General features: G+C 41.6%; 1 protein-coding gene across 1 annotated transcript; it reads left to right on the forward strand.

Annotated features, from left to right (window-relative positions):
- Positions 1-55: 55 nt before the first annotated feature.
- On the forward strand, positions 56-17,770 carry XK (X-linked Kx blood group). Its single transcript, XM_026091487.1, has 3 exons — positions 56-305; positions 9,330-9,592; positions 16,263-17,770. The coding sequence occupies exons 1-3, from the start codon at positions 61-63 to the stop codon at positions 17,087-17,089; spliced, it is 1,335 nt and encodes a 444-aa protein (XP_025947272.1). The 5' UTR covers positions 56-60; the 3' UTR covers positions 17,090-17,770.
- The last annotated feature ends 8,775 nt before the right edge of the window (positions 17,771-26,545 follow it).

Here is a 26,545-nt window from a genome sequence, read left to right on the forward strand (position 1 = left end):
GCGGCGCGGCGCGGCGAAAACGCGCCCCGCATGCGGGCCGCCGGCTCGGGGCGGGCGGCGATGAAATTTCCAGGCTCGGTCCTCATCTCTGTCGTCCTCTTCGTGGCCGAGACGGCGGCGGCGCTGTGCCTGAGCGGCACGTACGGCTCGGCGGGGGACCGCATGTGGCAGTGGCTGACGCTGCTGTTCGCCCTGCTGCCCTGCGCGCTGGTGCAGCTCAGCCTGGTCTTCGTCCACCGCGACGTGAGCCGCGACAGGCCGCTGGTGCTGCTGCTGCACATCCTGCAGCTGGGGCCCCTTGTCAGGTCGGTGAGCCCGGGGGCTATCGCGGGGCCGCCCCGCCCGTGGTGGCCGGCGGCGGCCGGGGTGGGGGCGGGGGTGAGGGCGGCGGCGGGGCTGCGCCCACCTGCGCGCCCGGGGCGGGGGGCAGAGTTGCCCCTGTGCGCGGCCGGGGTTGCGCTGTGTCTGCCTGTGCTCACCTGTGCCTCCGGGTGGCCGCGGGGCCCAGCTGCTTGCGCCCGCCTCCCCCCCCCCCCCCGGCGCTTTGGGGCTTCCCCACCTGTGCTGTGAGCCGAAATCGACTGTCTCCCAAGAAGCGTTCCGTGTTTGATAGCCTGGGGGGCGGATTTTTTTTTTTTTTACATGCCCCCTCGGCAGGAACATAACGCGGGGCGTGGTGTTTTCTGGCCTTCAGTAAACACTTATTGTTGGGGAAAATAGGTTAAGTTCCTCCTGAGAGGCTGCAGACAGGCAGGCGGCAGGCAGGCTGGGCTCCCCTGGAGAGGGGCGAGCCTTACAGAGCCTGTTCCTTTTGTGAGAGCGTTTGCCCTATCTATTTTCTGTTCGTTTGTTAAGTTGTTTGACTCTTTGTGAATGAGATCAGCCATTTGACAGCTGTGTTTATTCGCTGCCGTTTTGTCCTTAACGCCTTACTCCAATACTACTTCCGAGAGAGAGAAAGACTTCTGCGATTGTTAGTTTAACAAAATGATGGCAGTAGTCTCATCTCTACATATTGGAAATACTAGTAATGCTCTAGTCTGTCTCTTCTTTCAGAAAGTGAGCTTCTTGCTGAAAATTCTCCAGACCAATCGGTGCAACTTCCAATGGCAAATGCCCTTAGAAAAAAGATGACTAGTTACAGAGTTGGTGCAACCCCATGACAAATATTTGCTGGGGACTTCATTTTAAATTTATGTTCAAATCATTTCTTTAAAAAGAAAGGGAAATAAGTACAATATTTTTTTAGTACAGGTTAGGAGAAACATCTCCAACTTTTTGAAATTCCTGGAGGGGGTGGAAACAGAAGTTCTGTGATGCTCAAATGAAAGGATGAACAGATTAGTGGATTTTCTTTTTAATTCTCTGGAACAGATCTTGACTTTTCCTTTGCTTTGACCTTAACTAAGTAGGGTTTCACTTTTTTTCCCCTCAACTTTAAGTGTCACCTGCTTACAACACTAGACCCCTATTACATAGAAGACATTTTCTGCTGCGTTGGTCAACTCCCGGTTGCAATAGTTACTGTAAAATAATGCATGGGCTTATGGAAGCCATCTAATTTCCATGAATCCTGGTGTGTCACCAGCTCTGTGCTTCTGCATTTCCCAAAGATTTACTGAACTTGGAATTTCCAGAAAGTTTGAAGATGTTCCAGAAAATTCACAGCATGTTTGTATCACAATTCCCGTGGCATCATTTAAACAGTACTAAGTGAGCCTGGTAACCTCTCTCTAGACTCAGGATAACTTTAATTATAATTAATAATTAAAAGAGTGCAATACTGTCATGCTACCTGAAAAACTTGCTTCCTACTAAAGGCTGCAAGGACTCTACTAAGAGAAAGAGTTTCATAGAAACCAGCTTCTCTTTAGATGCAGAGAAATGTGTCTGTTCGTAGGATAGTAGTACAAAAGTGTGAGGAAGTGATTGGTCTGAGACAGACATTAAAGGTGGTTACAGGCTCTTTTTTTTTTTCTTCCTCTGCATCACCTTCCTACCCACTGCCACTAAATATTTTGTATCCATCAGAAGAGGGAACAGATCACTTTCTATCAAGTGTATATCTAGACTGTAGAAGTCCACGTGCTTTCTGCATATGAAATTCGTCATCTTTCCCTCTTCTACACAGTGGGCTTTCTATCCTGAACTGGTATATGCAGAGGTCTGAGAGCAATTTTGCTTAGAAGGCAGAATATTGTTGGGTTGTGTTATCACTTTAATATGGCTTTAACCATTGTACCCTGAAAAAGAACAGTTTTCCTGGAGCCATTTTGTCCCATCCCTTTAGGCAAGCCTCAGCTCCTTTGAACAGGAGAATCCTACTGCTGTTAGTGGTCTGTTTTCTTGTTTTAGAAGGGCTGTTAGTTGTTTTTTTTGTTTTTTTTTTAATCTCTTTCCTATGATTTTTCTTTTTCAAAGCTACTTATGCCCATTAGTTGCTAAGGGCTGAAGAGAAAAGAAAAAAGGTAGATGTTCTGTTCTCTCTTCTGAGTGATACCCTATTATCACTTCTACCTGTATGACACATAAGCACACACAATAGAGCAAGCAGAGATACAGTGTGAGCTCTGTTGAGCTCTAGGAATCTGGGTCCCCCGAACAAGACTTCAGTCTATGTGGGTCTCTTGGGTTTGGTCTCTCATTATTGGGGCTCTTATACCTCACTGGCACAGCTTAGCACCTTCCTGGGAGTACTGGATCAAATTAAGTCAGTCGGGTCACGGTAGAACCATCCTAGCCTCTGTTCACTTGTGACGCCGGAATGAAACCTTAAATAGACTGCAGACTGCAGAAGATGGCATAATTCAATAGAGGGCAGTCTGCCTGGGCTGGCTTTAAAAAAAGCTAATATTAACTTTTTAACAACCCCTATTGGGTTCGTGACATAATGCAGGACATTTATTATTTTACTATTCAGACTGCCAAATAAACATCACTGCACTGATTTACCAGTACATGCCCGTGTACATTTTGTGATATTTTTCTTATAATCTTGAAAGCTAGACTTTTGTCGCCTTTCTTTTTTTCCTCTAAGAAAAAGAAATTAAGTTTAGATTCTAAAGAAGAGTATGGAAATACCTCAGAAGGGGAAAGAGGGTGTATAGCTTAGCAAGCCAAATGATCCAGCCTGTTCTGAATCCTCTATATGACAGGAAAAAAAAAAATGTTCTCTTATAAACCTTTCTTGCATACCACCACCTTCCCCAAACACCCACGTTCCACTTGTTCAGGAGGCATTTGCTGTCCTGGTGCTGCCATTGGAAGCACTAAAATTAGGAAGTTTCCCTCTTCCTGGAGAGAACATTTGCTTTAACAGGAGGGTACTGTTTACTCACCCTTTTGCCAATTTTAATTCCTTCTTCCACTCCCTAAGAGGAAGAGTTTCTCTATTAAGTCAAAGCAATCCATAAAGTAAAATTCATAATAACCTCTGGTGGCCTGACTCTGATCTCTGAGATGTATGTGTGCCTGAGACACTTCAGAGTAGTTGGCTGGAACATGGTGATTGCAGATTTCTGGGCACCGTGGGGGATTTCTGCAGCATTTCAGGTTGCTGCTGCTCCTTGTGAATGCAGTAGTTCGTCCGGATGCTTAGAAAATATATTCGGATACTTTCTCCTTTTTTTGTAGAAGGAGATTTTTTTATTTTTTTTACCATACAAAATAAATTACAAAGCAAGAACTGACTTAAAATGGTAGCCAATGTCAATAGGAGATTTTAATACATTTTTCTTCAGAAAAGACCAAATTCCTTTTTGGCTTGTTATCAGCAGCTCCTGGACCGAGGACTGTCTTTGTTCTGTGTTTGTTTGGACAACACCTACAGCATTGAGGTTGTCTTGGGGTCTTAGGCACTGCTACAGTTCCCAAGAATAATAACTGGATATATTTTGCTTTACCACTCTGGAAGTATCCTTTTATTTCCTGTGCCCTCATGCACAGCTCTTGGAACATTTACCCATACGGCATGGAAGAGAAAAGTTATACTAGTGTACTGCCCTGTTTAGGAATTTGTTCAAAAAGCAAATGACTCTTCATGAAAGGTGCCAAAGAAGCCCCTGTTAGTTAGTTTGTCCGCTTCTATTCTGCAAGTTTTTGATAGGTCAGGTACTGAAACAGGAAAGGCAGATTTCCAACAAACTGACTTGAATGGTTTAGTCATGAGCAGTGCATGTGTGTGGCATTGTACCTTAAGTCTGCTAGATGCTTGTGCTTTTTTGCTGTCTCATTAACCAAAAACAATACCGAGGTGACATATGTAGAAGGGACTGGTGGTGCTTCCTGGGAAGAAAAGTGAAGTGATTTCAGGATGTCTTTGAAAATACCATCCTTAGCGCTTTGTTAACTGAATATGCACCCACAGATTCTTGCTTACAAGAAATATACAATTAGGAGCTAGCTCTGTCTGCATGATGGTGAACTTCTCTTGCAGAAAAATTCAAAGCAAATAGAACAGACCCCTATACAGATAGAACACTAATGAGTGTTTTCCTCCTGTTTTTAATAGGACAAGGATATAATCGGTAGATTTTTTTTAATTGGATCAGGCTTTGTTTCTCAAGGCATAAGGAAAAATAAAATTACATGCATGTCCGCACCATGTGGGCAGCAGCAAAGATGTAGTAGGAAGTTCTCATCCAACTGCTAGAGGAGCAGCTGTTACAGCTGAAGTTAGATTTGGTGAGCTTCAGGGGAAAAAAAACCAAAAAACTATGGGCTGAAATTATCAAGTCATTTAAGATCTTGGGCACCTAATTCTGCGGTTTAGAATCTAATAAGTGATAATGCTTCAGATGTGTTATGCAGAAAGATTGTCTCTTATGAGTACTCTCTCTTTTCTGGTGACCTGCTTTATAATTTAGAATAGCGCAGATCTAAAAAGATTCTTTTCCTTGTAGGACTTCCATTGGCAGACCTTACTTTGGGAGATTCTGCAAGCTCTAAATTTTACAATTGTTGCTGCATCTTCCTCTTTTCCAGATGGGATGAATATGCTTAGTCCTTCTTCAGTTTTCTTTTTTCTCTATTCTTAAGCAGATGCATTAGGTGTCCCAGATGAGATGAATAGAAAGTCAGCACAGATGGAAGGTAGAACAATGAGTGAGGAGCAAATCTTTGTGTTATCTAACCCAGGTAAGTAAATCTGGAGGACTAAAAGGTTTTTTGCACACTTCATTAGAGAAAAGGAATTATTAAAAATGGAGTTGTTTGGCAAATTCGGTTATACATTTGCAGTGGACATATTTTGGTAAGCCCGTTGAATAGATATTTACCCTTGGAGTGTTTGTTGGGTGTGGGAAGTTCCATGTTTTCACTGCCTGCTCCCTCTTCATAGCACCGTTATTTTGCCTGTATCTAAATCCCACACATTAGTGATTAAGAGAGGGAATGAGGTGCTCACTCTCAGTGGGCATATAAGGATAGGATTATTCCTCCTACTGACTGTGCGCAAGACAAATGTGTTGCTGTTGAATCACTCTTTACAGGCATCATCAGAATCCTTGAAAATGTATAGCTCTTCTCTCTGCCAAGATTTGGCAGCAGGAGGGAGCAGCACCATCTTTTTCTCAACTCTTAACTTGCAGTGTGGAGGTTAGATTGATATTTTTTTCTTTGAAATAACATTAGTTCCTGCTGGGCCCATGCTACAACTGTCACTGCTTTAAATCCAATGAAATTCATTGTTGATTCTGTATTAGGATCTGTTGAAAGGGCCTTAAATATCACTGTATTGCAGGAGGGGGTTTGTGCAGGACTGTTCCTACCTTAGGATCTCCCACTCCCAGTCCTCCAGAGCAGAGAAGCAGTGAGCGCTTGGAACTTCTGTGGAATTCCCCATTTTGTAACAGGTTTTGTAACAGTGGAGGAAAACTAGTTTGGAGCAATTGCTGTCTTGCATTGTCTTTTAGTTGTGTTTTGTGTTTAAAAAACAAACAAACAAAAAAAGAGCCAGTACACTTAAAGACCAGATGCTCAACCCTTCTGCATGCACTTTTTAGACAAAGCCATAACACAGCACAGGTACGTGATTTGATTCTTCAGCACTGTTCTGAACCCTTCTGGTCTAACTGGCCCTTGAAGTGCCTATGCTTATCTTACAGTCTATTACTTCAACATTTAGATTGGTGCTACTTCTTTTTAGTGTATCAGTTGTCAATCTGCTCCTCCTTGAAGCAGCTGCTTGGCCTGTGGCATCAGCTGGAGTCTTGAGTAGATTTGACATCAGTCCCAAAAACAGTCACCTCCAAAGACACTCTTGCCTGAGATGGGCAGGGTTTGGAAGATGGGCATCACCACTGACATAATTTGAGTGCTTGCATATATCATATTTATGACTGTATTGTGCTGATAAAAGTCCCCTTTGGCTGTAAGGTGTACTGATCAGACTTCATTTCACACTGTGTTGGTAGTCTTTGCTTTCCTACACAGACATAAAATATCCCATCACAAACATGGTACTCAATATACTGCTACTCAATATCTAGCTAATAAATACATATCAAAGGCTTGCTCCAAAGCCCAACATTTTGCTGATTGTAGTATTTGCTATAGTCAGGAGTTTCATGAATATTATCACTTCTTTTCTGGGGTTACTGCTTCTTTGTTAGATGGATCTCTAGGCTATAACTGCTTCTAGTCATACACTGAAGTAGTTCAGAGGCTGATGCTGAGATCTCAGTTTCCGTAATAGTTTCAGGCTTGCCCCTAGCTCAGGATAAATAGATTGCTGTGGACACTAAGGGAGACTTAAATGCTCTGGGATCTTTCTTTTGGAATAAAATCAATTTGCTGGTTTCAGAATCTCTGTTGGCTCCAGAAGCTGTTGTGCTCTATTAATTTTTCACTCTTTAGTTTTGGCTGTATGGATTCCTTCACATAGAACAAGACTGGCAGGGACTGAAAAGATTAACAAGGGGAAAACAAAAACTAACCACCGTGAATGGAGCTTCCAGTGCACCAGGCCCTTCAAATAGCTTTAGTGATAACAGTAGCTGAAGCCTAGTGAATCAAGGATAGTACTACAGAATCCTAAAACTAGCTTCTGTCTAGAGCAGTTGAAACTTGCTAGTGGTCCAGTTAGGGATGGAAAAAAAGGACATCAAGATTAGAACAAAAATCAGAATGCTTCGACTTAATTTTTATCAGTGCTGTTTTACAGTTTGATCTGTGAGCTTTCCTCCAAAAGGCCAGAGCAGACTGAATGGCTAGTAGTTTGAAGAAGGCGGGAAAAAAAAAATCAAAGTAGTAGTCTCAGATAAGTATATCTCCGTGGTTTGTAATTGTGAGATATTTTTAAAAGCAAGACAAGCCTTAAGTTTTTAATTATAAAAACTCATTGGCAAGTGTTTACAGGAATCAGTGAGGCACAAATGGTGACATATCATATATTTAGCCTGGTTTATTACAGGAAAGAGACTTATCCAATTGTGCATATATCAGTGTGTGTGTGTGTGTGTCTGACTGTCACTCGGTTACTTAGGTAACTTTTCAAACCTTTGGTCAATTTTAACCAAATTTGACCTATAATAGTCTCAAAGATACTACACTCCTATAAGTATTCTGAATGGAGGCAACCGAGTGAAGGAGATGAACCTCAGTGAGGCACTGCATTAGGAGAGAAGGCAGCTCACTCCTTGTTGGTTATCAGAGGAACTACCCAAGAGGAAGATGCCGTGCATGTCCAGCAGCTGGAGGAGCTGTGACCAGAACAAGCGCCACAAAGCACCTTGGGGTTTCCCTCCCCAGGAGTTCTCTCGCAGCTGGGAAAGAGCTTCAGTGGCAGCCAGGCCTCCTTAGTTCTGCTGCTCTTGCAACAGTTATTTTCCCTTTTGAAGTCTGTAGTGGTGTTGGGCATAAAAGAGAAAATAGGTTGTGACCGTCCTAGGTTTGTGTTTGGGGAGATTTTTTTCAGCCATGTCATTTATCATTTATGTTCCTGCTATATAGGGACTCTTACACAGCAGGCCCTGTATTTTCAGGACCCTGTGCAATGTGACACAAATAAGGAGTTTCTTTCCTCTCCCTTCCCCCTCAACTTCTGACTCCGCCTGTACCTCAGTGGATGCCTGCTTGTTACTACTTCCCAGACAATGTTGACTGTTCCCCTGTGTCTTTGAGGTCCTGCTTGCTGCCCAAACCCATCCTTGACACCTTCATACCCCAGCAGCTCTCTTAGAATTGCACTTCTAGAGCTTTAGCTGGTCTAAAAATAGTCTTGGGGGAGGTTTCAGAAAGGATAATCTGACTGAGGCTGTATTGTCGTATTTGCAACTTAGGGAGGCCAGGTTGTCCTCATTGCTATATCGTTTGCCAACCCCTTCAGCCCATTTCCATTCTCTTCCTAACACTGGGATTGCTCTGTGTGCACGCATGGAGGTGGCATGACCTAACAGTGTGGAATTTCTGAATAGAAATGCATGTGCTGGCACCACTTTTTTTCTGTGAAAGTTGATTTGCAATAAGTTAGACCTATACGAACAAGGGGGTTTGGTTCACCTGGGTGAAAAGTACTGAGAGTTACAGCAACTGTAAATACTATGTCTTCTTATTTTGAGTATTTTTGCAAGATTGTGTTTACTATTCCTTAAACTGTGGAATAAATATAAGCAAACATAAAGAGTAAAGCTCCAATTTTTGTCTTTTTAAAAAGGTTAATATCCTGAGTGAGTTGTGAGGCTCTAGACTGAAGACAAGATGGCTGCTTGTTCTCTTTATTGCTGCTGTTGCTTGCTACTTGTGTTTTGGGATCCCTGGTTGGTAACTCAAGGGTTAGAGCCCAGCTGTGTTTGAAGTGCATGGACCCACTTAGAGCCAGGTGTGCCCTAAGCTTCTCTCCAATGTCTTGGGATGTTTCATTTAAGGTAGAGGTATCAGGAGGTGGTGTTCTTGCCATATCCCATTAGTCTGTCACAGATGTGTGGATAGCACTGGGAGAAAAAGACATGGGGGTCTGCAGAAACCCTTCCAACTTGGGTCCCGTATTGGGAAGCTATGATCCTTGCAGTAGGCAAGTAGTTTAGGACTTTAAAAATGCAGCAGATAGAAATGGCAGCTCCTAGGAAACAGTTAAAGACCACATATTTGAGTATTGCTACAGGCAGCCTAAAGGGCGCTCCCAGGTTCTTGCCCTCTGATCACCTGTGGTTCATGTTTACAGATGGAATCTGTCATATTCCAAGCATACCAACAGGGGAAAATATGCAAGTTTTGCACTATTATCAAAAACTGACTTAGTACACTGATTGCTTAAAATACTAAGAAGTGGGAAGACCTATGCTTTTGTTTTATTTTTTTTCCTATTACTCTATTTACTGATTTGCTTGTAGGTGTGTGGAGGTCTTTTACATTTACTTCCATGCCGGCAGAGTTGAAGAGCCGTATGTCAGCATCACGAAGAAAAGGCAGATGCCCAAGGATGGGTACTCAGAAGAAGTTGAGAAGGAAGTGGGCCAGGCTGAAGGCAAACTATGTACGCACAGATCTGCATTCAGTAGGGCATCGGTGATCCAGGCATTCCTTGGCTCTGCGCCCCAGCTCACGCTCCAGCTCTACATCTGTGTCCTGCAGCAGGAGATCACAGCTGCCAGAAGTAGGTAGAGCTGTTATTAAGACCTCCATATTTTGGTGGGAGGGAAAGGAGAAGGGTCAGCCATCAGGCGTAGCTGCCCTTGACAAGAACTGAAAACACTGCAAAGTGTTCAGCTCCCTGGCACATTTTGATGATGATGTTGCACTCAAGTTCTTCTCTATAGCATTGTGTTTTAGACTATGACACTTACTGTAGCATACTTTGGTTGCTATAGAAACATTAATTTGATAAGTGACCATTATGGCAGGAGAGGGAGGCAGCTGGAGGGACTGAGCTGTCTTCTCTGAAGAGGAAAAAAAAATTACCTCTGTGCCCTTTTGTTTTCTGGGCAAGCTTTCTAGTAAATTCCTGGGAGTACAATACAAAGTGTATTTTGCCATGCTGCATTAAGGAAGATGTACTTTAAAGGAATGCAGTTTCAAATATACGCTGAGGACATGAGCTGGCTTTGCTTGTGCCAGCCTCTGAATTTGGAATCAAAAGGCAGGACTGAATAGCTCAGTATGCAAGTGTGGCCATATGATCTCCAGACCCAAGCTTTCAAGTCTTTACCAAGGAGTGCTGTACCACCTGGACTTAGCAGATCACATCTTTCTTACTATGGACTCTCTGCATCTTGCTCCATGATGTGCTCCAGCTCCTTGAAAAATCTTGATTTGCTGGCTGGCTGCTAATAGCAGGATCTACTCCTGCTGGATCACAGGCCAACCTGCTTTCCTGTATGTCTTCTGAGATCCAGTTTGCCATGGACTGAGTATAGGAAGGGCTTTGGCACCTGTGTGAGCTTCAGGTGTGTCTCCACTGGAATACAAAATAGCTCTTGTAGCTACAAGGCTCTGAGAGGCCAAGGATCTTTATCAACTTCACAGGTAGGGAGGTCGAGAATAGGTAATGTTATGAACCCAGCTGTTTGTTTATTTATTTATCAGTTCTGATGCCTTGTTAGGCAGTGTACCAAGATGAAGACCTGAGATTTTTTGGAGAAGCCAACACAGTAGTGTCAGGGTTCTCCCCTCAACTCAGGGAATGGAAAATCTTAGCATGCCAAAGCATATAGGGTTATTGCAATAGCTTAAGTTCTTTATACAAGAGGTATTGTTTAAGATCGTGGCAGTTGACAAGTGAAAGGCATTGTTCCTGACTCTGTCCAAGTACCTTACAGCTATGGTAGGATCTTTGAATGATTGTGGTGTCTGGGACATGGGAATAAGAACAGGGCAGTTGAATCCTTTTCTGATCAATGCCATTAGCACACAGTTTCCAAGCAGTTCACTGCAGATGCCATTTTCTTGAAAAAGGTCACGGTCTTACTGTACTTTTTTTCTAATGTTGACATTATTGTTCACTGTTGCCAAGGAAAAGGACTGTGTTCCAGATCATTAGAGATTTATGTATTTAATGATGATTTGTAACTTTGTGTTGCTTCTGACTTTATCAGTCGCTGCCCAGGACGACTCTAAATCATAAACTGATGAATGACCTTCTATGGGTGAAGTTAAACATCCAGAGATATTCTGGCTCACCAGAGTGTTCAGTGAATGTGTGCGTAGTGAGACAGAGCAGGACAGAACCCACAAACAAATGTAGGAGACACCCTGTGTCTCCCAGAAGCTATCAGCATAGCACATCCTGTATAACTGTAAAATACAAAAGTCGAAAGAAAAGATTAGCAGGATTTTTTGTTTTTTTTATTTTGGGGGGTTTTTTTAATCAGTGATCTAGGAACAATGGCAAAGTCTATTAGACCTCATTCATCAGAAAAACTAAAAAGTGCTATAGGAGGAAAGTATCAAATGAGATCCTAACATAGCATTTCTCCAGACATCTGAAAATGAAACCAGCCCTATACTCAAAACAGATTGAGACTGAATTGGAGAAGCTAAAGAAGAGCCACACTGCTTTGCCAGTGCAGTTTTTAAATGAGCTGTACAGCAGTTTGACAGGCTGACTTAAATCTTTGCTTTGTATTAGAATCGCAGTGTCATTCATCCCAAACCTTTTTATTCTCCCCTGAGTTCTTCCATTTCTTATACCTAGCATTCTGTTACATTTGTCACTGTAAAGGGTGGATATTCCCAGTTCAATTCTGGGCATATGTTGAAACTAAAGCAGTCGTCCCTTGAACCTTCTTGTCATAAACATATTCTTTTTGTATTTCTTTTATCTTCTGAAATTTTGAAACTTTCTGCAGTCTCTTCAGTTGGCTTATTTCTGCAGTGATATCTTTTGTCCACCAGTATTATTTAGCATCCAGAGTAAGCAGGAATGATGCATACCGCAGTTTCAGCTTGACATTTGTTATATATATATGGAGATTCTCATATGTAGGGACATACAGTAGTTTAGCAGCCAGTCCAAGTCTTCTTCCTCACATCATCTGGTCATCTTCCCTGTTCTTTGACATCAGTCTTCCAAGGTGTGTGCACTTTTTCATTTGTCCTGGTTATAATATTAATCTCTTCTTCTTGTCTTTTGATTTCCACATTTTTTGTCTTGTCTCATCATCAGTCTGTGTTTTCTGGATTCCTACTCTACCCTATCCATTATTCTCTGTAGATTCGGCTTAGTCAGCAGTAATGAGGTCAGTATTTTCTGGATTCCTACTCTACCCTATCCATTATTCTCTGTAGATTCGGCTTAGTCAGCAGTAATGAGGTCAGTATCATCTGTGAATCTAAAGCGATATACCATCATGCCGCATAGCATGATTTATCCCTTTTAGATCTGTTTGAAAATCATTATTGCTTCCAGTATTGAACAGTTCTGAAAAGAGCATGCATCCTTGGCTAACCCTTTTTGTCAACCAGACCCATGATGCATCCTTCTTGTATACTTCATGGCACTCATGATGTTCTCTAAATGTTTTCTACTGGCTTATTAGATTTTTGCCCATGTCAGGCATTCTCCAAATTTATCATATCACTGTCTGCCAGACCCACTGCAGCCAAGAATGTAAGGTGAAGAGAGCTAAAGACAGTTGCAAAAGCAGGGCAAAGCCTCTAGCTTTGTGGTGAGAGACATAAAGGCTTCAGGAACTGTTTAGTGTGAAATGTATAAAAGCATTGGTGGATAAAATGCAGCATTGGAAACCCACAAATAATAGCCCAATTTGAGTCCTGGTCCTAGACGTTTAGCTCTTTCTTCAGCTGCAGCATAATTGGGAACAAGCTCCTGACTTGTTACTCTGTGAAATGCCTGGTCTGACTTTGTAATTGCCACTCCCAAAACAGACATCTAAGTCTCTGTTGTGCATCTAGGCTTCACCCTGTACTGAATGGGTCTATCAGTATCAGACATTGTCTTAGAGCCAACTGCAACCTTGTATTTAGGAGAACGCTGGCATCAGGCTCATGTCTGCTTAAACGGAGTTGGGCAGATACCCGGATCTCTTCATTTAAGAAATATCACCTGGAGAAGCCAAGGCCAGGAGGTGCCAGAAAGACCTGAGTCAGCATTAATTGCAAAAATAGCTGGCTGGAGATAGTGGGGAGGATGCCTGACTTGGCCTCTTACCCTTGAAAAAGGGCAAGTCCTCAGCCTGCAGTATTGAGCGTGTAAGTTTTAGCTGTGCCATTAACAGCAGTAAAGTTGTTTTCTTTAATTGTTGCTTATAGTGATAAAATCATCTCGAAAGGTGGATTTCCCACCATTTAAAAATAAAATCATTCTACTGAAAAAGGTGCATGTTTTCTTTTTTAATGAAAATTTGTTACAGTGACTGCCATCTCCAAGAACAGAAGTTTTGTTTTTATGGTCTTTTTCAACTTAGTAGTTTCAGCAATATCACTTTTGTAATGAGCATAAACTCTGCTTTTGGGGCAAAGACGAAGAGCCATTGAATGATTTCTAGATGTTCTTGCCATATATCTTAAGATGCTTCTACAGTTTTTCCTTCTCATATCACTGAGCTTTGACCACAGAATGCTTTTTTCATTGTTTGAACAATATATTTCACATATTTTTAAGCATTAATTGTTGCTTTTAAATGTTGAAATTACATCTTAGAGGCAAAAATTTTAGTATCTAGGTGTCTTCCCTAAGTAACAAAATAGGTGCCGTTATGAAATCTAAAATGATGATTCATTTTAGAAAGCTGTAATATATAAAATAGATAAGTTATGGTTCTTCATAGCTGAATATAAGAGTCGTAGATATTTTGTGATATATCTCTTCTAGTGCAAAATTCACTTGCTTACTAATTCTAAGTAGGAAAGACTAGGTCTTGAAAAGACTCAGGACATAATTAAAAAACAAAGTATAATAGTGTCTCCCTGAATGGCACTGGGAGCGTGCATCTCTGATTCCTAAGAAAAATATAGCTTTCTGGAAGTAGGAAGGAAAAAGAGCAATGCCTTTAAAGCATTATTAAGACAAGTTTGAAATTTAAAATCCTTAAAATGAAATCAGGTAGTGAGCTTAATATTTCTCAGCTTATCAAACCAGAAGACAGGCAGAGTTCCAGGACAGAAGCAGTCAGTCTCCAGGTTTTGGGGGGGGGGGGGTGTTCTTTGTTTGTTTGTTTTAACTGTCAAAACATTCTTTTGCTGAATTAGTTCATAGAAGTTATTTGTTCTCACATAGTTCTAGAGCCCATTCCAGACTGCAGGAAAGATTTTTTGGGAAGAGTCACAGGATATCATTGGTATTCTTGACTGCACTTGCTCTTCTGCTTTTAGCTGATATTTTTGAAGTACTTTAAAAATTCTCAGATCAAATGCGGTGCTGTAAAAAAGGTGTTTAAAAACACACACTAAAAATTGAAACACTGATTATGTATTTGTTTATTTTCAGAGAATATGTGCACCACCACACTGGCACATATAAAATTACCATATAAAATGGCAAACATTCTTCAGCTTACAGAGTGCTATTGGAAATTCAGATCTAAAGGATTAATTCTTTTTCCCCGGAGTAATTCAGAGATTCTTGAGGGTTTGGGTGGGAGGGAGGTTAGCTAAAAGGATAAAGGAAATCCTGTTAGCAAGTTTTTAAGAGATCCTAAAATATACTTGTTTCTTTCAAAGTCATGCTTAGAGGTTAATAACTTTAAATAGGAGAAACTGATAATCATAGTTAAATAGCTATAGCAAAGCAAGGAATCCAGTTAATTCGTAGGATAATGACACACAAACTAATTGAAGGCTGCAAACAGCCCTGGTTGCTAAGCACTACGTTGAAGTAATTGACATAATCAAGCATTGACAACTCTGTCTTGTATCTGATGCAATATAACGCTCTGTAGCATGACCAATTAGCTTGGTTACTTTAATTCAAATTCTAAAAGAAACTACTGAATCATTTTTACTGTACTTAATTCATTTGTATTTCTGTACTTAACTCATTTGCATTTGAGATATTCTTTGCATGGAAAAAAGGCAAAGTTTGAAGCTAAAAGTATTGAATGGGGGTGCCTAAAATTAGTCCCCTAAATCTGCTATTCAGCATGCCAATAAAAATGGTGCAGAAAGCATTCAAATGCTAACAAAACTGTGGATGGTTAGCACTTCTGAATGGCAAGATATTCCTCTTTGAATGTTTATATTGTACATTGAGGGTTCTTATACATCTCTACCTACTTAGTTTGGAAACTTTCCCCTAGTTTGTTCCCGCCTTCCAGTACACTTGTTTCTTCAGCATTGTAATTCATATGTCTTATGCGGCGTTCAGTTAGCAGAGCGCTGTAGCCCCGGAGGCTGTCCGTTGCTGGGTCTCGGCTGTGATATGGCAGTTCAGAACTCTAGTCACCATTTCTTTTTCATTTTCGGCCAAGAAACTCAGCTGGTAAATGTGCCTGAGAGCTTTTGGGACAATGGTGTGAGCCTTTGTATGGCAAGACAAGGCGACCTGCTGCAGTGCCACGAGGCTTTCCCTCCACCAGGCCGGAAGGCAGGTAACAGCTGGCCTCTGCAGTCACTTTCTACAGAATTTAAAAGCAGTGAAACCTCTTCACCTGAGGGATTCTGTGTCAGTGGGAGGTACTGAAAGGTGATCTTGGAGAACTACGTGATCTCAATTTAAAGACATTTTTTAAGAGGAATTTTTTTTTAAATGCATGATATAGGTAGGTATAAGGAAAATGCAGTGTAGCCAGGTGAGCAAATATCTGTCTACAAAGGCGGAAAAAGTGAAAATGGTTCTGGGTATAAATTGCTGGCCTCTCAGGCTCTGGCTTTCAGTTTTGAGCTCCACTACAGGCCTCTTCTGTGTACTTAGACAAGTTGCTTCAACCCAGAACTTCAAAAGCATTGTGGTATCTGCATGCCCAAATGGTTCTTAAGAATTTCAGCTTCTGTCTCTCAGTTCTTCATCTGTACACAGAGTTAATAGCATTCCTCTGTGATGTGGAGTACTGTGAGAATAATATTAAAGTTTGAGACTAACTTGTATATCCTTATGATTGAGCTGTATAATTACCAAAGACAGTTTATGTACAAACAGCTCTGGTTGGGGGAGACGCTTGTGATTGTTCAGTGCCTTTTTGCTTTGTATCTACTTGGAAAAGTAACAAATGATGAAGAAAATGGGAGGCAGGTTTAGCTTGATAATCCAGAAGTGGATACAAGGAATGGCTTTTTTGGTATTACGCCATGAAGACTCTCTGCATTACTGTGATGCAATGCCTTTAACTTCTGCTAAGCTGGAGGTTCTGATTTGTCTTTTCTCTTTGTAGGTATTTTTATGGTCCTTTCTCTCCTGTCAATTGTATATGGCGCCTTACGCTGCAACATCCTGGCTATTAAGATTAAGTATGATGATTATGATGTCAGTGTGAAACCAGCTGCCTACCTTTGCATATTCATGTGGAGAAGCTTTGAGATTGCTACACGAGTTATAGTTTTGGTCCTTTTCAGTTCAGTCCTTCAAATCTGGACCCTCCCTGTTGTGCTAGTGAATTTCTTTGGTTTTTTCTTTTATCCCTGGATTCTCTTCTGGCAAAGCAAGTCCCCATTTCCTGAGAACATAGAGAAGGCATTGAGCAGGGTTGGCACTACCATTGTCTTGTGCCTCCTCACTTTCTTGTATGCTGGCATTAACATGTTCTGCTGGTCAGCAGTGCAGCTGAAGCTCAATGATCCTGACTTAATTAATAAATCCCAAAATTGGTACCGACTGACTGTGTATTATATGCTGCGGTTCATTGAGAATGCATTCCTTCTGCTGATGTGGTACATCTATAAAACCGATATCTACCTGTATGTCTGTGCCCCGTTGTTGGTCTTGCAGCTCCTGATAGGTTACTGCATGGCTGTCCTCTTCATGTTGGTGTTCTACCAGTTCTGCCACCCATGCAAAAAGCTCTTCTCATCCAGCATTTCTGAAGGTTTGCTGTCCTGTTTCAAGTTCCTCTGCTTTGTTTGCAAGCCTCCCAAATCCACCATACTGATGGACAAAGCAAATTTAAAATCACCTGCTAATACTGATGACGCCTGGAGCAGTAGCAAGACAATAGATTCTCAAAATGGGAATCCTCATCAGAGTGTTTCTGCCAATGCCTAGTACAACTGGTAGCAGCAGGTGCCTTTGGAAGGTGCCAGATCACCTGCTGGGGATGTTATGTATCTTGGACATCGTGTCTTGTGGATGAGGTTTTTTTCTTGCAGATGTAGCACTGCACGAAGACTGACAAGCCTACCTTTGTGGGAAACTTAAGTGTATGAGTGTGTTTGTCTCTGTGTGTGTCTGTGTATGGACACAGAGAGCAACCATTGTTTGTGTAATTCTATCTCAGAGTTTTTTGCACATAGGTGTATTATCATTTGTTTATCTTGAAATCATTGTAGGAAACATCCTTCAAAAACTGGCCTGATGCTGATCTTACTCAGGAAATCTGAAGAGGATTTTTATTTCAGATAGGATATCATTATGGCATGCCACCCTAGCATGGAAACAGCATAATCCTTGACTATATATTGACTGTAGCTGTGGTCTGCTTTGATCAAATTGCAGACTTTTTTTACGCTCTAATCAGTGTGATAAGACAATACTTGTCTTTTTGACTTAAGAATTGGACTTCTGCAATTCACTGTAGTCTAGGTTGCCAAGGAACAGCCAGTTAGACACCACTAATACTGAAATGTGACTGTTACTGAGAATAGCCAGAGGGGTTATTGGCTTATGCACTCTTTTACTCTTTATATTTGCTGCTTGTTAGTAAGGGAATTAAATTTAAGACAGTAATTGTAAAGTTCTGGAATAGCCCAGTTTCCTGACATTATCATATAAATAACCTTATTTTTGATGTTCTGGTATATGGGTGGGGTTCACTTTTATATAACTTTAAATGTCTAGAAGTTGGGCAGATAGTGTGAGCTAGTAATGTAGGTGCTCTCACTACATCTCCAGAGAATGATTCAACCCTGAAGTTTTGTCCTAGGCAGGTGATATGAATCATTCCCTGGAGAGCTATTACTACGTTGACCAGATGCCTTGACAATTAGCTTAGACTAGACACATCACTTTTAGATGGCTAAAGTTAAGAGACAAGCACCACTCTGATTGTCAGGGGTTTGGTAGTGCAGCAAGCAGGGAACTCAACGACTTGCCATGTGGAGATAGAGGATCTTGAGTCCTTCTTTTTGAGCCTGTGATATATTATGTTAGTCTGATATCACTAATTTAAAACACTCTGGCTTCTTTACCTCAGAGGTACCGAAGGTTTGAAATCTTCTAAAAGAGGAACCAGAAGACATTGACTTTTTTCTATGCACTATATTACCACAATTAATTATAAGCATTTCTGTATTTTGTAAGTTGCTGATAAAGTTTTAACAGATGGAAGTTTGAGAAGTACTATGTAGTGGAAATACACAAAACCAATTGTGTTTTTAAAAGTAAGCAAAAGTTTTTTGCACTTTATGTTTGCTTAGCACCTTGCATTTCTTCTGAGTATTATACTTTATGGCTGCTAGTGGAAACAAATAATTCATGACCCAATGCACCTTTTAGTGCCCTCAGTTTTGCCTCCATCCTACCTTTATGGAGGATGCGAAGTTCTTCAGAAGAAAGGATATCAGCATCATTTTACTAGAAATGTCACAAGTTGGGAACTGAGGTCATTTATAATGAAATATGTCATATGCAGTGCTGCAAAGATCTAAGCTGTTTTTATTATTCTTTACTGCACTGTAAATGAATGTCTTAGTACTTCACTTTTATAATGGAGTTGTGTTTTTTATTTTGCTTGATGTGTGTATGTGTGTGATATGTTTATGCAGATCTCATTAAAATATTTGTGGGTGGTAATGGGAGTTTTTTGCTTGAGCTTGCCATGGGAATATACCTCACATATCTGGGGAAGACACCAAACCTTTCTGATCTCATTTTGCTCCCTGAGGAGGTTTAGAATAGTGGAGTAATTTATTGGAGACACTACAGTATTTCTCTGTACTTTTCTATATGTAGAAGAGTATTTCAGAAAAAAATTTTAATGGTGAGTTAAAGGAGCAAGTAAGAATGTAAACTCTTGCCTCCAAACCTACGGAGTTTGGTACAGAGGGCCAAATTTTCAGATGCGCTTAGCTAAAATCAAGCATCTAACTTTATAGCTGAGCACAGATTAATAATCAGGGAATTATGGTTCAGGTGCCTAAATACAGACGTATCTAGGTCTGAAATTTTAGCCTTTGATAGCCAGAGAGATTCATATGTAGAAATACTTCATATCTAAAGAGATAGCTCTGAAATCTTTAAATCAGACCTTGGACACTGTAAGTGATGGTGTGATTGTGATTTTTGGCATTTGAAGACAATAGAATCTCCACGAACCTCGGTCAGTGAAATGTTTATGCTATGGTGAAGTTAACAGTAGGAGAGCTACATCTAAGAATCCAGTATATATTCATAGTGAGTACTATTTAACTTCACCTACCAATGATGAAGACTGGTGTATATGAATATTTTTAGAGAATGTGCCATATTACTTCCTATTTTTATACCAGCCTCCTGACATGCATGTGTAGGATACTGAGTATTTAAATCATTATTATGGAGAAAAAAAAAATTGTATGGGTTATATTACTATCCTATGGTTTTGCCTTAGTTGTATCAACTAGCCAAATACTTTTGGAGTAACCGTTCAAACACTCCATCAGCATGAGTGCTGTTGCTTTTGCTGTGCCTCGTATCACCACAGCATCAAAAGTGGGTTAGCTCATAGCATTGCTGTTCTATATATGTTTTGGTCTAGCTGTGCTGCCATTGCTCATAGAAAGAGAATGTGAGGAGTCATAGAGACAAAGACATTCTGCTGTGTAAAGACCAGTGTTTTAAAGGACAAGGTTATTTTTCTGAAGTGTGCTGTACAGTTTGGAGAGGCAGTCCTTTCATGGGTTAGTGACAGTCTCGATGGTGTTATTATCAATTCACCCATTGGCTGCACTGAGAAAAGAATAGCAGTACCTGCAAAGGATGTATATGTATGAATGAATGATGTCTTGCTATGAGTTTACTGTAGTTTTACTCTCCTCTATAAATGCGTTCACTGAAAGGGTTTAGGGCTAATGTCAAAAATTTTACTCGAGTAGTCCCAAGTCACAGAAAGGGTTGCTCAATAAGGATTGTTCATGTATATAACAATATGAAAGGTCTGGTATATAGGTATTCTTTTATACTTGTAAAGCAGCACAAAATTAAAATGTTGAACCATTAACTTAAATTGCGTTGATCTCAATTCTTAGTACACTGCTTTCAGGAAACTAAGCTAAAGGTTAGAGTACACTGTAATCTGATAACACTCAACAGAAGAGATGTTTTCAAGCATATCTATTTGGATAGAACAATAACCTGTGATTGATTAGGGAGTTCTGTACCGAAAGCCAGTTGCATTTCTAATGGTTTTTAGCTGGCAAGGATCTCAACAGAAAAATTTGTAGCAGATGGGTGGTTTAAGAGAACAGGGTCATATAAAACAAGATCAGTATAGGTTGTTTATTGTCAAATGGGAATATTTAATTGTTTTACATTGGGAAGCAGAAAGAAATCACCATTACCTTATAAAGGACCTCATAACTTTTTTCCTGCACTCTCCTTTTCATGCTTGGCTGGATTTAGCAAATACTTATCTCTGAGGTCTTGGGAATAGCCAGCAAAATCCCACTGAGGGCTACTGTGGAGGCACCTGGGTGCATAAAACTCTGTAACACATTTAAGTGTTAGTAAAAACATGTATATAAATATATATTTTTATAGATATACATAGATATGTTGTAACAAATTTTAACATGTTGTAACTCGTTACACATTGCCTCCCTTCTTACATGTTGCCTGCTTGTTAGATGTTAACTTCTTGCATTTTGTGGCCACTGCATGTCACTATTGAAGGAGGAAGAGCAAAGAAGGATTTTAGGAGTCCTGGTGGCAGTGGACACCACTATCTGCCAGTAAGAGCTGCCCTACCTGAAACATGTAGAAAGTAATTAATCTTTTCATACATTCTCTTTAGTCTCAAGGGATTACTTTTAAATGAATGACCAGTATAAAATTTTTTTTTTTACCAAATGCAGATTACAAACCTAAGTGAAAAATTTCAGATTCAGGTGCAATGTTGACTACTGTTGAGATTTTTATCACAAATTTCTTGTTAGTGAATATCTGCCTTCAAATCCTGGATGTGTGTTTTCAAGAGCATCCCTATTTTTTGTTTTCAGCATGGCTTCTTAAAGAAAAGAGAGCTATGTGACCATGCTGTTTCTCTGTCAGCCTTGTTTTTGCCATCTCACGCTTATTGGCTAACTTACAACTGAATTTTTCTGAGGGTAGAAATCTGAGGAAAAAAAATAGTTAGCTGAGTTTAGTGAAGACTAGCAGCTACCAGGAGGAGGAGATGTGAATTGATCCAAAATGTTCCTACTGATAAGAAGTGTTTCAGCATGAGTTATCTGTTTGTCCTTCTGGTTGACTGCTTAGCAAGCACTTACTAGCAAAGCAATTAGCACTCTCAACTATCCACAGCACCTGCTCCATCTTGCCTTTGGCTTGAAGGAGGGCTAAAAGACCTTGGGGATGAATGGATACAGGGAGAAAGAGGAGGAGGATGTCATAAAGTCATGCAAGGTAACAGGAGTCACTTCAGTGTGAAGGAATCAATACATCCTCTACAGAAAATTAGACTTCTGGAATAGTTCCATTGCTTGCAGAACAACTTACAGATTCACAGAATAGCTGGGGTTGGAAGGAACCTCTGGATAGCATCTGGTCCAACCCCCCTGCTCAAGCAGGGTCAGCTAGAGCAGCTTGCACAGGATTGTATCCAGTCAGCTTTTGAATATCTCCAAGATGGAGATTCCACAACCTCTCTGGGTGACTGATTCCAATGTTCAACCACCCTCACAGTAAAGAAGTGTTTTCTCATGTTTGCATGGAATTTCCTTTGTTTCAGTTTGTGCCCATTGCTTGTTGTCCTGTCAGTCGGCACCACTGAGAAGAGTCCAGCCCCATCATCTTTACACTCTCCCATCAGATATTTATAAACAGTGATCAGATCCCCCGGAGCCCTCTCTTCTTCAGGCTAAACAGTCCCAGCTCTCTCAGCCTCTCCTCATATGAGAGATGCTCCCAATCCCTTGATCATCTTTGTGGCTCTTTGCTGGGCCTTGACTGGAGTATGTCCATGTCTTTCTTGTACTGGGGAATCCAGAACTGGACCCAGCACTCATGATGCAGCCTCACCAGTGCCAAGTAGAGGGGAAGGATCACCTCCCTCAGTCTGCTGGCAACACTCTGCCTAATGCAACCCCTTGGCCTTGTTTCCCATGAGTGTGTACTGGTGCCTGGGGTTATTCCTCCCCAGGTACAGGACTTTGCATTTCCCTTTGTTGAACTTCATGAGGTTCCTCTCTGCCCAGCTCTCCAGCCTGATGAGCTCCCTCTGAATGGCAGCACAGCCCTCTGGTGTATCAACCACTCTTCCCAAGCTTGCTGAGGGTGCATTTGGTCCCATCATGCAGGTCATTAATGAAGAGGTTCAACAGTATTGACTCCTGGGGGCCACCACTAGTGCTTGGCCTCCAGCTGGACTTTGTGTCACTGATCACAGCCCTCTGAACCCAGCAGTTCAGCCACTTTTTCATCCACCTCACTGACCACTTATCCAGCCTGCAATTCATCAGCTTGTCTATGAGGATGTTATAGGAGACAGTGTCAAAAACCTTACTAGAGTCAAGGTAAACATGTACTGCTCTCCCCTCATCCACCAAGCCAGTTATCTCATCATAGGAGGCTATCAAGGTAAGCATGGTTTCCCCTTTTTAAATCCATGCTGACTACTCTCAGTTACCTTTCTGTCCTTCACATGTCTGGAAATATCATCTGGGATTAGTTGCTCCATCACCTTCCCAGGAATTAAGATGAGATTGACCAGCCTGTAGTTTCCCAGATCCTCCTGGCCCTCTTAGGGGTGAAATTTGCTTTCTTGCAGTCCTCTGGAATCTCTCCTGATTGCCATGCCCTTTCAAATATAATGGAGTGGCTTCATAATGTCATTGGCCAGCTCCACTCATGGCTGCATCCTGGCAGGGCGCTCTTAATTTAAAGGAAGTTTCTAACCATTGTTGTCGAAGACAGGTTTTTTAGATTTGAAAAATATATGACAATTAAAGTGAACCTTTTTTTTTTTTTTTTAATTTGATCATTTGCAAGCCAATCTGGTGACTTTGCAGCCTGGTTCAGGATTGGTGAATACTCAGGGCTGGCAAACTGTAATATATTCTAAAAGAAAAATTTGGGAAATGTTTTTTTTTTATTTCCCTAGTAGTTCCTAGATTTTTTTCCATAACAGCTGACAGAATCCAGTCCAAAACAGTACACTATTTTCTCTTACTTTCTGCCTGTTTGAAGGGCCTATGTATGAAAGAAGACAGGATATTGAACTGAGATTTTTGCAAGGCAAACAGCAGATAGTGGATACCTCTATTTCTGTATTTTAAAATTCAGTTGAGTTGACTCCCTCTAGTAACTCAGGAATCATCACTGAAACTTGAACATATCATAATTTGGCACAGCTGGTAAATTTGACTTGTAAAAGACAAAAGATTTGAAAAGTAAGAGGGGTTAAGGGTCATATAATTTCTTACTGACTGAAGATGAGTTTAATAAAATTGTTAGGTCTCTTGGGTTCACCTCAAAACTAAAGTCAAAATAAAAGGTAAGTGCTTCAAGATGACAATGTATGCTTTTCCTGAATCTCTCCCTTATATGAACAGCAATATTTTATCCTGTAAAAAAAGGGACAGTTTTATCCTTTTCCGGATTTCTCACAGTCATAAAGAAAATCTCTTGCTGCTGAAATGAAATTTTACAGAAATGAAAGAAGTGTCTGCATTCAGGTGTGAAGATTTCACCTTTCAAATGAGAATGCTTCCATGCTTGTAGGGCTCTAATCACAGACTAATGTTAATGGGTAAACACATATACATGTAAGCAGGGATAAATGCCAGTTATTTGGATGCTGCTTAATGAGATTCTTCTAGAATAACATCACAGCTGTATTTCTTTAGCCCTGAAAATGAGGTTTGATTCACTGAACTAGGAAGAGCCTGTCGTAAGCCACTGTTCTGGGCCTTCACATTCATGATCTTTTAAGTTCCCATTTTGGCAGAGAAAACAAAATGACAGAGAATAAATGTTGCATACATTAACTTCTGAAAATTCTGTCATCAGCTATTCTTTTTATCTGATTAATGTGCCCTGTCAGTACAGAACTTTGATCACCCAAAACTACTTTCAGCAAAATGATCAAAGATGGATAGAGAGCAATGCCAGAGGTAGTCAGGATAAAGATTAATTCATCTCTGGCTTCTAAAGTGGAGGCTAAACATCAAAACCCTCAGTACAGCACCTTACTGACAAGATACCAGTGTTATATTTTGTTGTATTTATGTAGGAATTTACAGCTTTTGTGAATGTGTGTTGTAGTCAGAGGTGTGCCAAGCACAGTAACAAGACAGAGAGGTGCTGGCATTTGCTTTAATTTGCAGCTGATGGCCCTCATAAAATCTTTTGGATTCATTTCCTGGCTATTTCTCCTTGCTGACTGTTGCTTCATGGAGGTCACTTTAAACATAGATGCCATAGAAATGGAGAAACAAAAAACTGAAACATTCGGCTGCAATTTTCAGTAAGGTTGCTCTTAAGACTCTTGTTGACGAGTTGTGTTGTCAGGTAAAGGAGTTATGGGAGGAAGTCAGTAGGCTGCATAGCTTCTGAGAAGATGAACGAGATAGACAGGGTATTCTTGGAGACTGTGCAGTTTTGGGAGTCCCAACCCCCCACAGCAGTGGAGTTGCCGGAGGGCTCTGTGCTGTATGAAACAGTACATCATAACACTGTAGAAGAAGGCTGGAAACTGGTCACTTCTCATAGGAGGAGAAAGACTCTTACTCCCCCTGAAGACTTGCAATTGAAGAACAGGTTTAGTGCCCTCCAGGCTGAGGAGGAGCTGGGCATGGCTGCAAGGGAAGCTACTGGGCCGACAGACCCTGTGCCACATGGGAACACCCAGAAGAAGCGGTGAGTGACTGTTGTGGGTGACTCCCTGCTGCAGGGGATGGAGGCACCTATCTGCCGACCTGACCTCTTGTCTAGAGAGGTTTGTTGCCTGCCAGGGGCTCAAATACGAGATGTCATGGAAAGACTGCCAAGACTTGTCCGCACATTGGACTATTACCCTCTGTTGCTCTTCCATGTGGGCACTAATGATACCAAAGGCAAATTGGAAACCATCAAACAGGATTTCAGAGCTCTGGGGATGGTGGTCAAGGGTCTGGGAGCCCAGGTCATCTCCTCCTCAATCCTGCCAGTGAGGGGGAAGGATGGGAGGAGGAGTAAACAGATTTTCCAAGTTAACAACTGGCTGTGCCGCTGGTGTTGGCAACAGGGTTTTGGTTTCTGCGACCATGGGACCCTGTTTGAAGATCAACAACTGATGGGGAGAGATGGGATCCACCTCACTAAGCGGGGCACGTGTGTCTATGCCAACAGGTTGGCCAGCCTGGTAAGGAGAGCTTTAAACTAGGAAATATGGGGAGAGGGGAGAGTTACAGAGACAGGGTAGTCAGCAAAACACGGCTCAAGTTGGGATGCCTCCAGCGGGGGCATGCATCCAGGGAAGTGCGCATGGGATGTGGCTATGGAGGATCCTCTTTTACCCCTCCTGGGAAACCTGCATGCTCGATCACCTCTCTGAAATGCCTGTACACCAATGCAATGCATGGGGAACAAACAGGAAGAACTAGAGATCTGTGTGCAGTCACAGGGCCATGATCTCATTGCCATTACAGAGACATGGTGGGATAGCTCGCATGACTGGAGTGCTGTCATGGATGGCTACGTGCTTTTTAGGAAAGACAGGCCGGGAAAGCGAGGTGGTGGAGTTGCCCTTTATATGAGAGAGCAACTGGAATGTATTGAGCTGTGCCTAGGGGTGGATGAAGAGCGAGTTGAGAGCTTATGGGTAAGGATTAAAGGGCAGGTTAATATGGGTGACACTGTGGTGGGTGTTTACTACAGGCCACCTGATCAGGAAGAGGAAGTCGATGAGGCCTTCTACAGACAACTGGAAGTAGCCTCACAATCACACGACCTAGTTCTCATGGGGGACTTCAACCACCCTGATATCTGCTGGAAAGACAACACAGCTAGGCACAAACAGCCCTGGAGGTTCCTGCAGAGCATTGGTGACAACTTCTTGACACAGGTGGTGGAGGAGCCAACAAGGAGAGGTGTGCTGCTGGACCTCGTACTAACAAACAAAGAAGGACTGGTGGAAGATGTGAAGGTTGGGGGCAGCCTTGGCTGCAGTGACCATGAGATGGTAGAGTTCAGGATCCTGCGAAGAGGAGGCAGGGCAATAAGTAGGATCGCAACCCTGGAGTTTAGGAGAGCAAACTTTGGCCTCTTCAGGAACCTGCTTGGAGGAATCCCATGGGTTAGGGCCCTAGAAGGAAGGGGGGTCCAAGA

Source organism: Apteryx rowi, unplaced genomic scaffold (assembly GCF_003343035.1).
Source record: "Apteryx rowi isolate R43461 unplaced genomic scaffold, aptRow1 scaffold_905, whole genome shotgun sequence".
NCBI lineage: Eukaryota > Metazoa > Chordata > Aves > Apterygiformes > Apterygidae > Apteryx > Apteryx rowi.

What these genes read in the sequence shown, in the direction of transcription:
- XK (XM_026091487.1), top strand. Translation starts at nt 61, where the DNA reads ATGAAATTTCCAGGCTCGGTCCTCATCTCTGTCGTCCTCTTCGTGGCC. An exon ending in CAGCTGGGGCCCCTTGTCAG is followed by an intron (nt 306 to 9,329) that starts GTCGGTGAGCCC and finishes ATTTGCTTGTAG; the next exon opens with GTGTGTGGAGGTCTTTTACA. An exon ending in GGAGATCACAGCTGCCAGAA is followed by an intron (nt 9,593 to 16,262) that starts GTAGGTAGAGCT and finishes TTCTCTTTGTAG; the next exon opens with GTATTTTTATGGTCCTTTCT.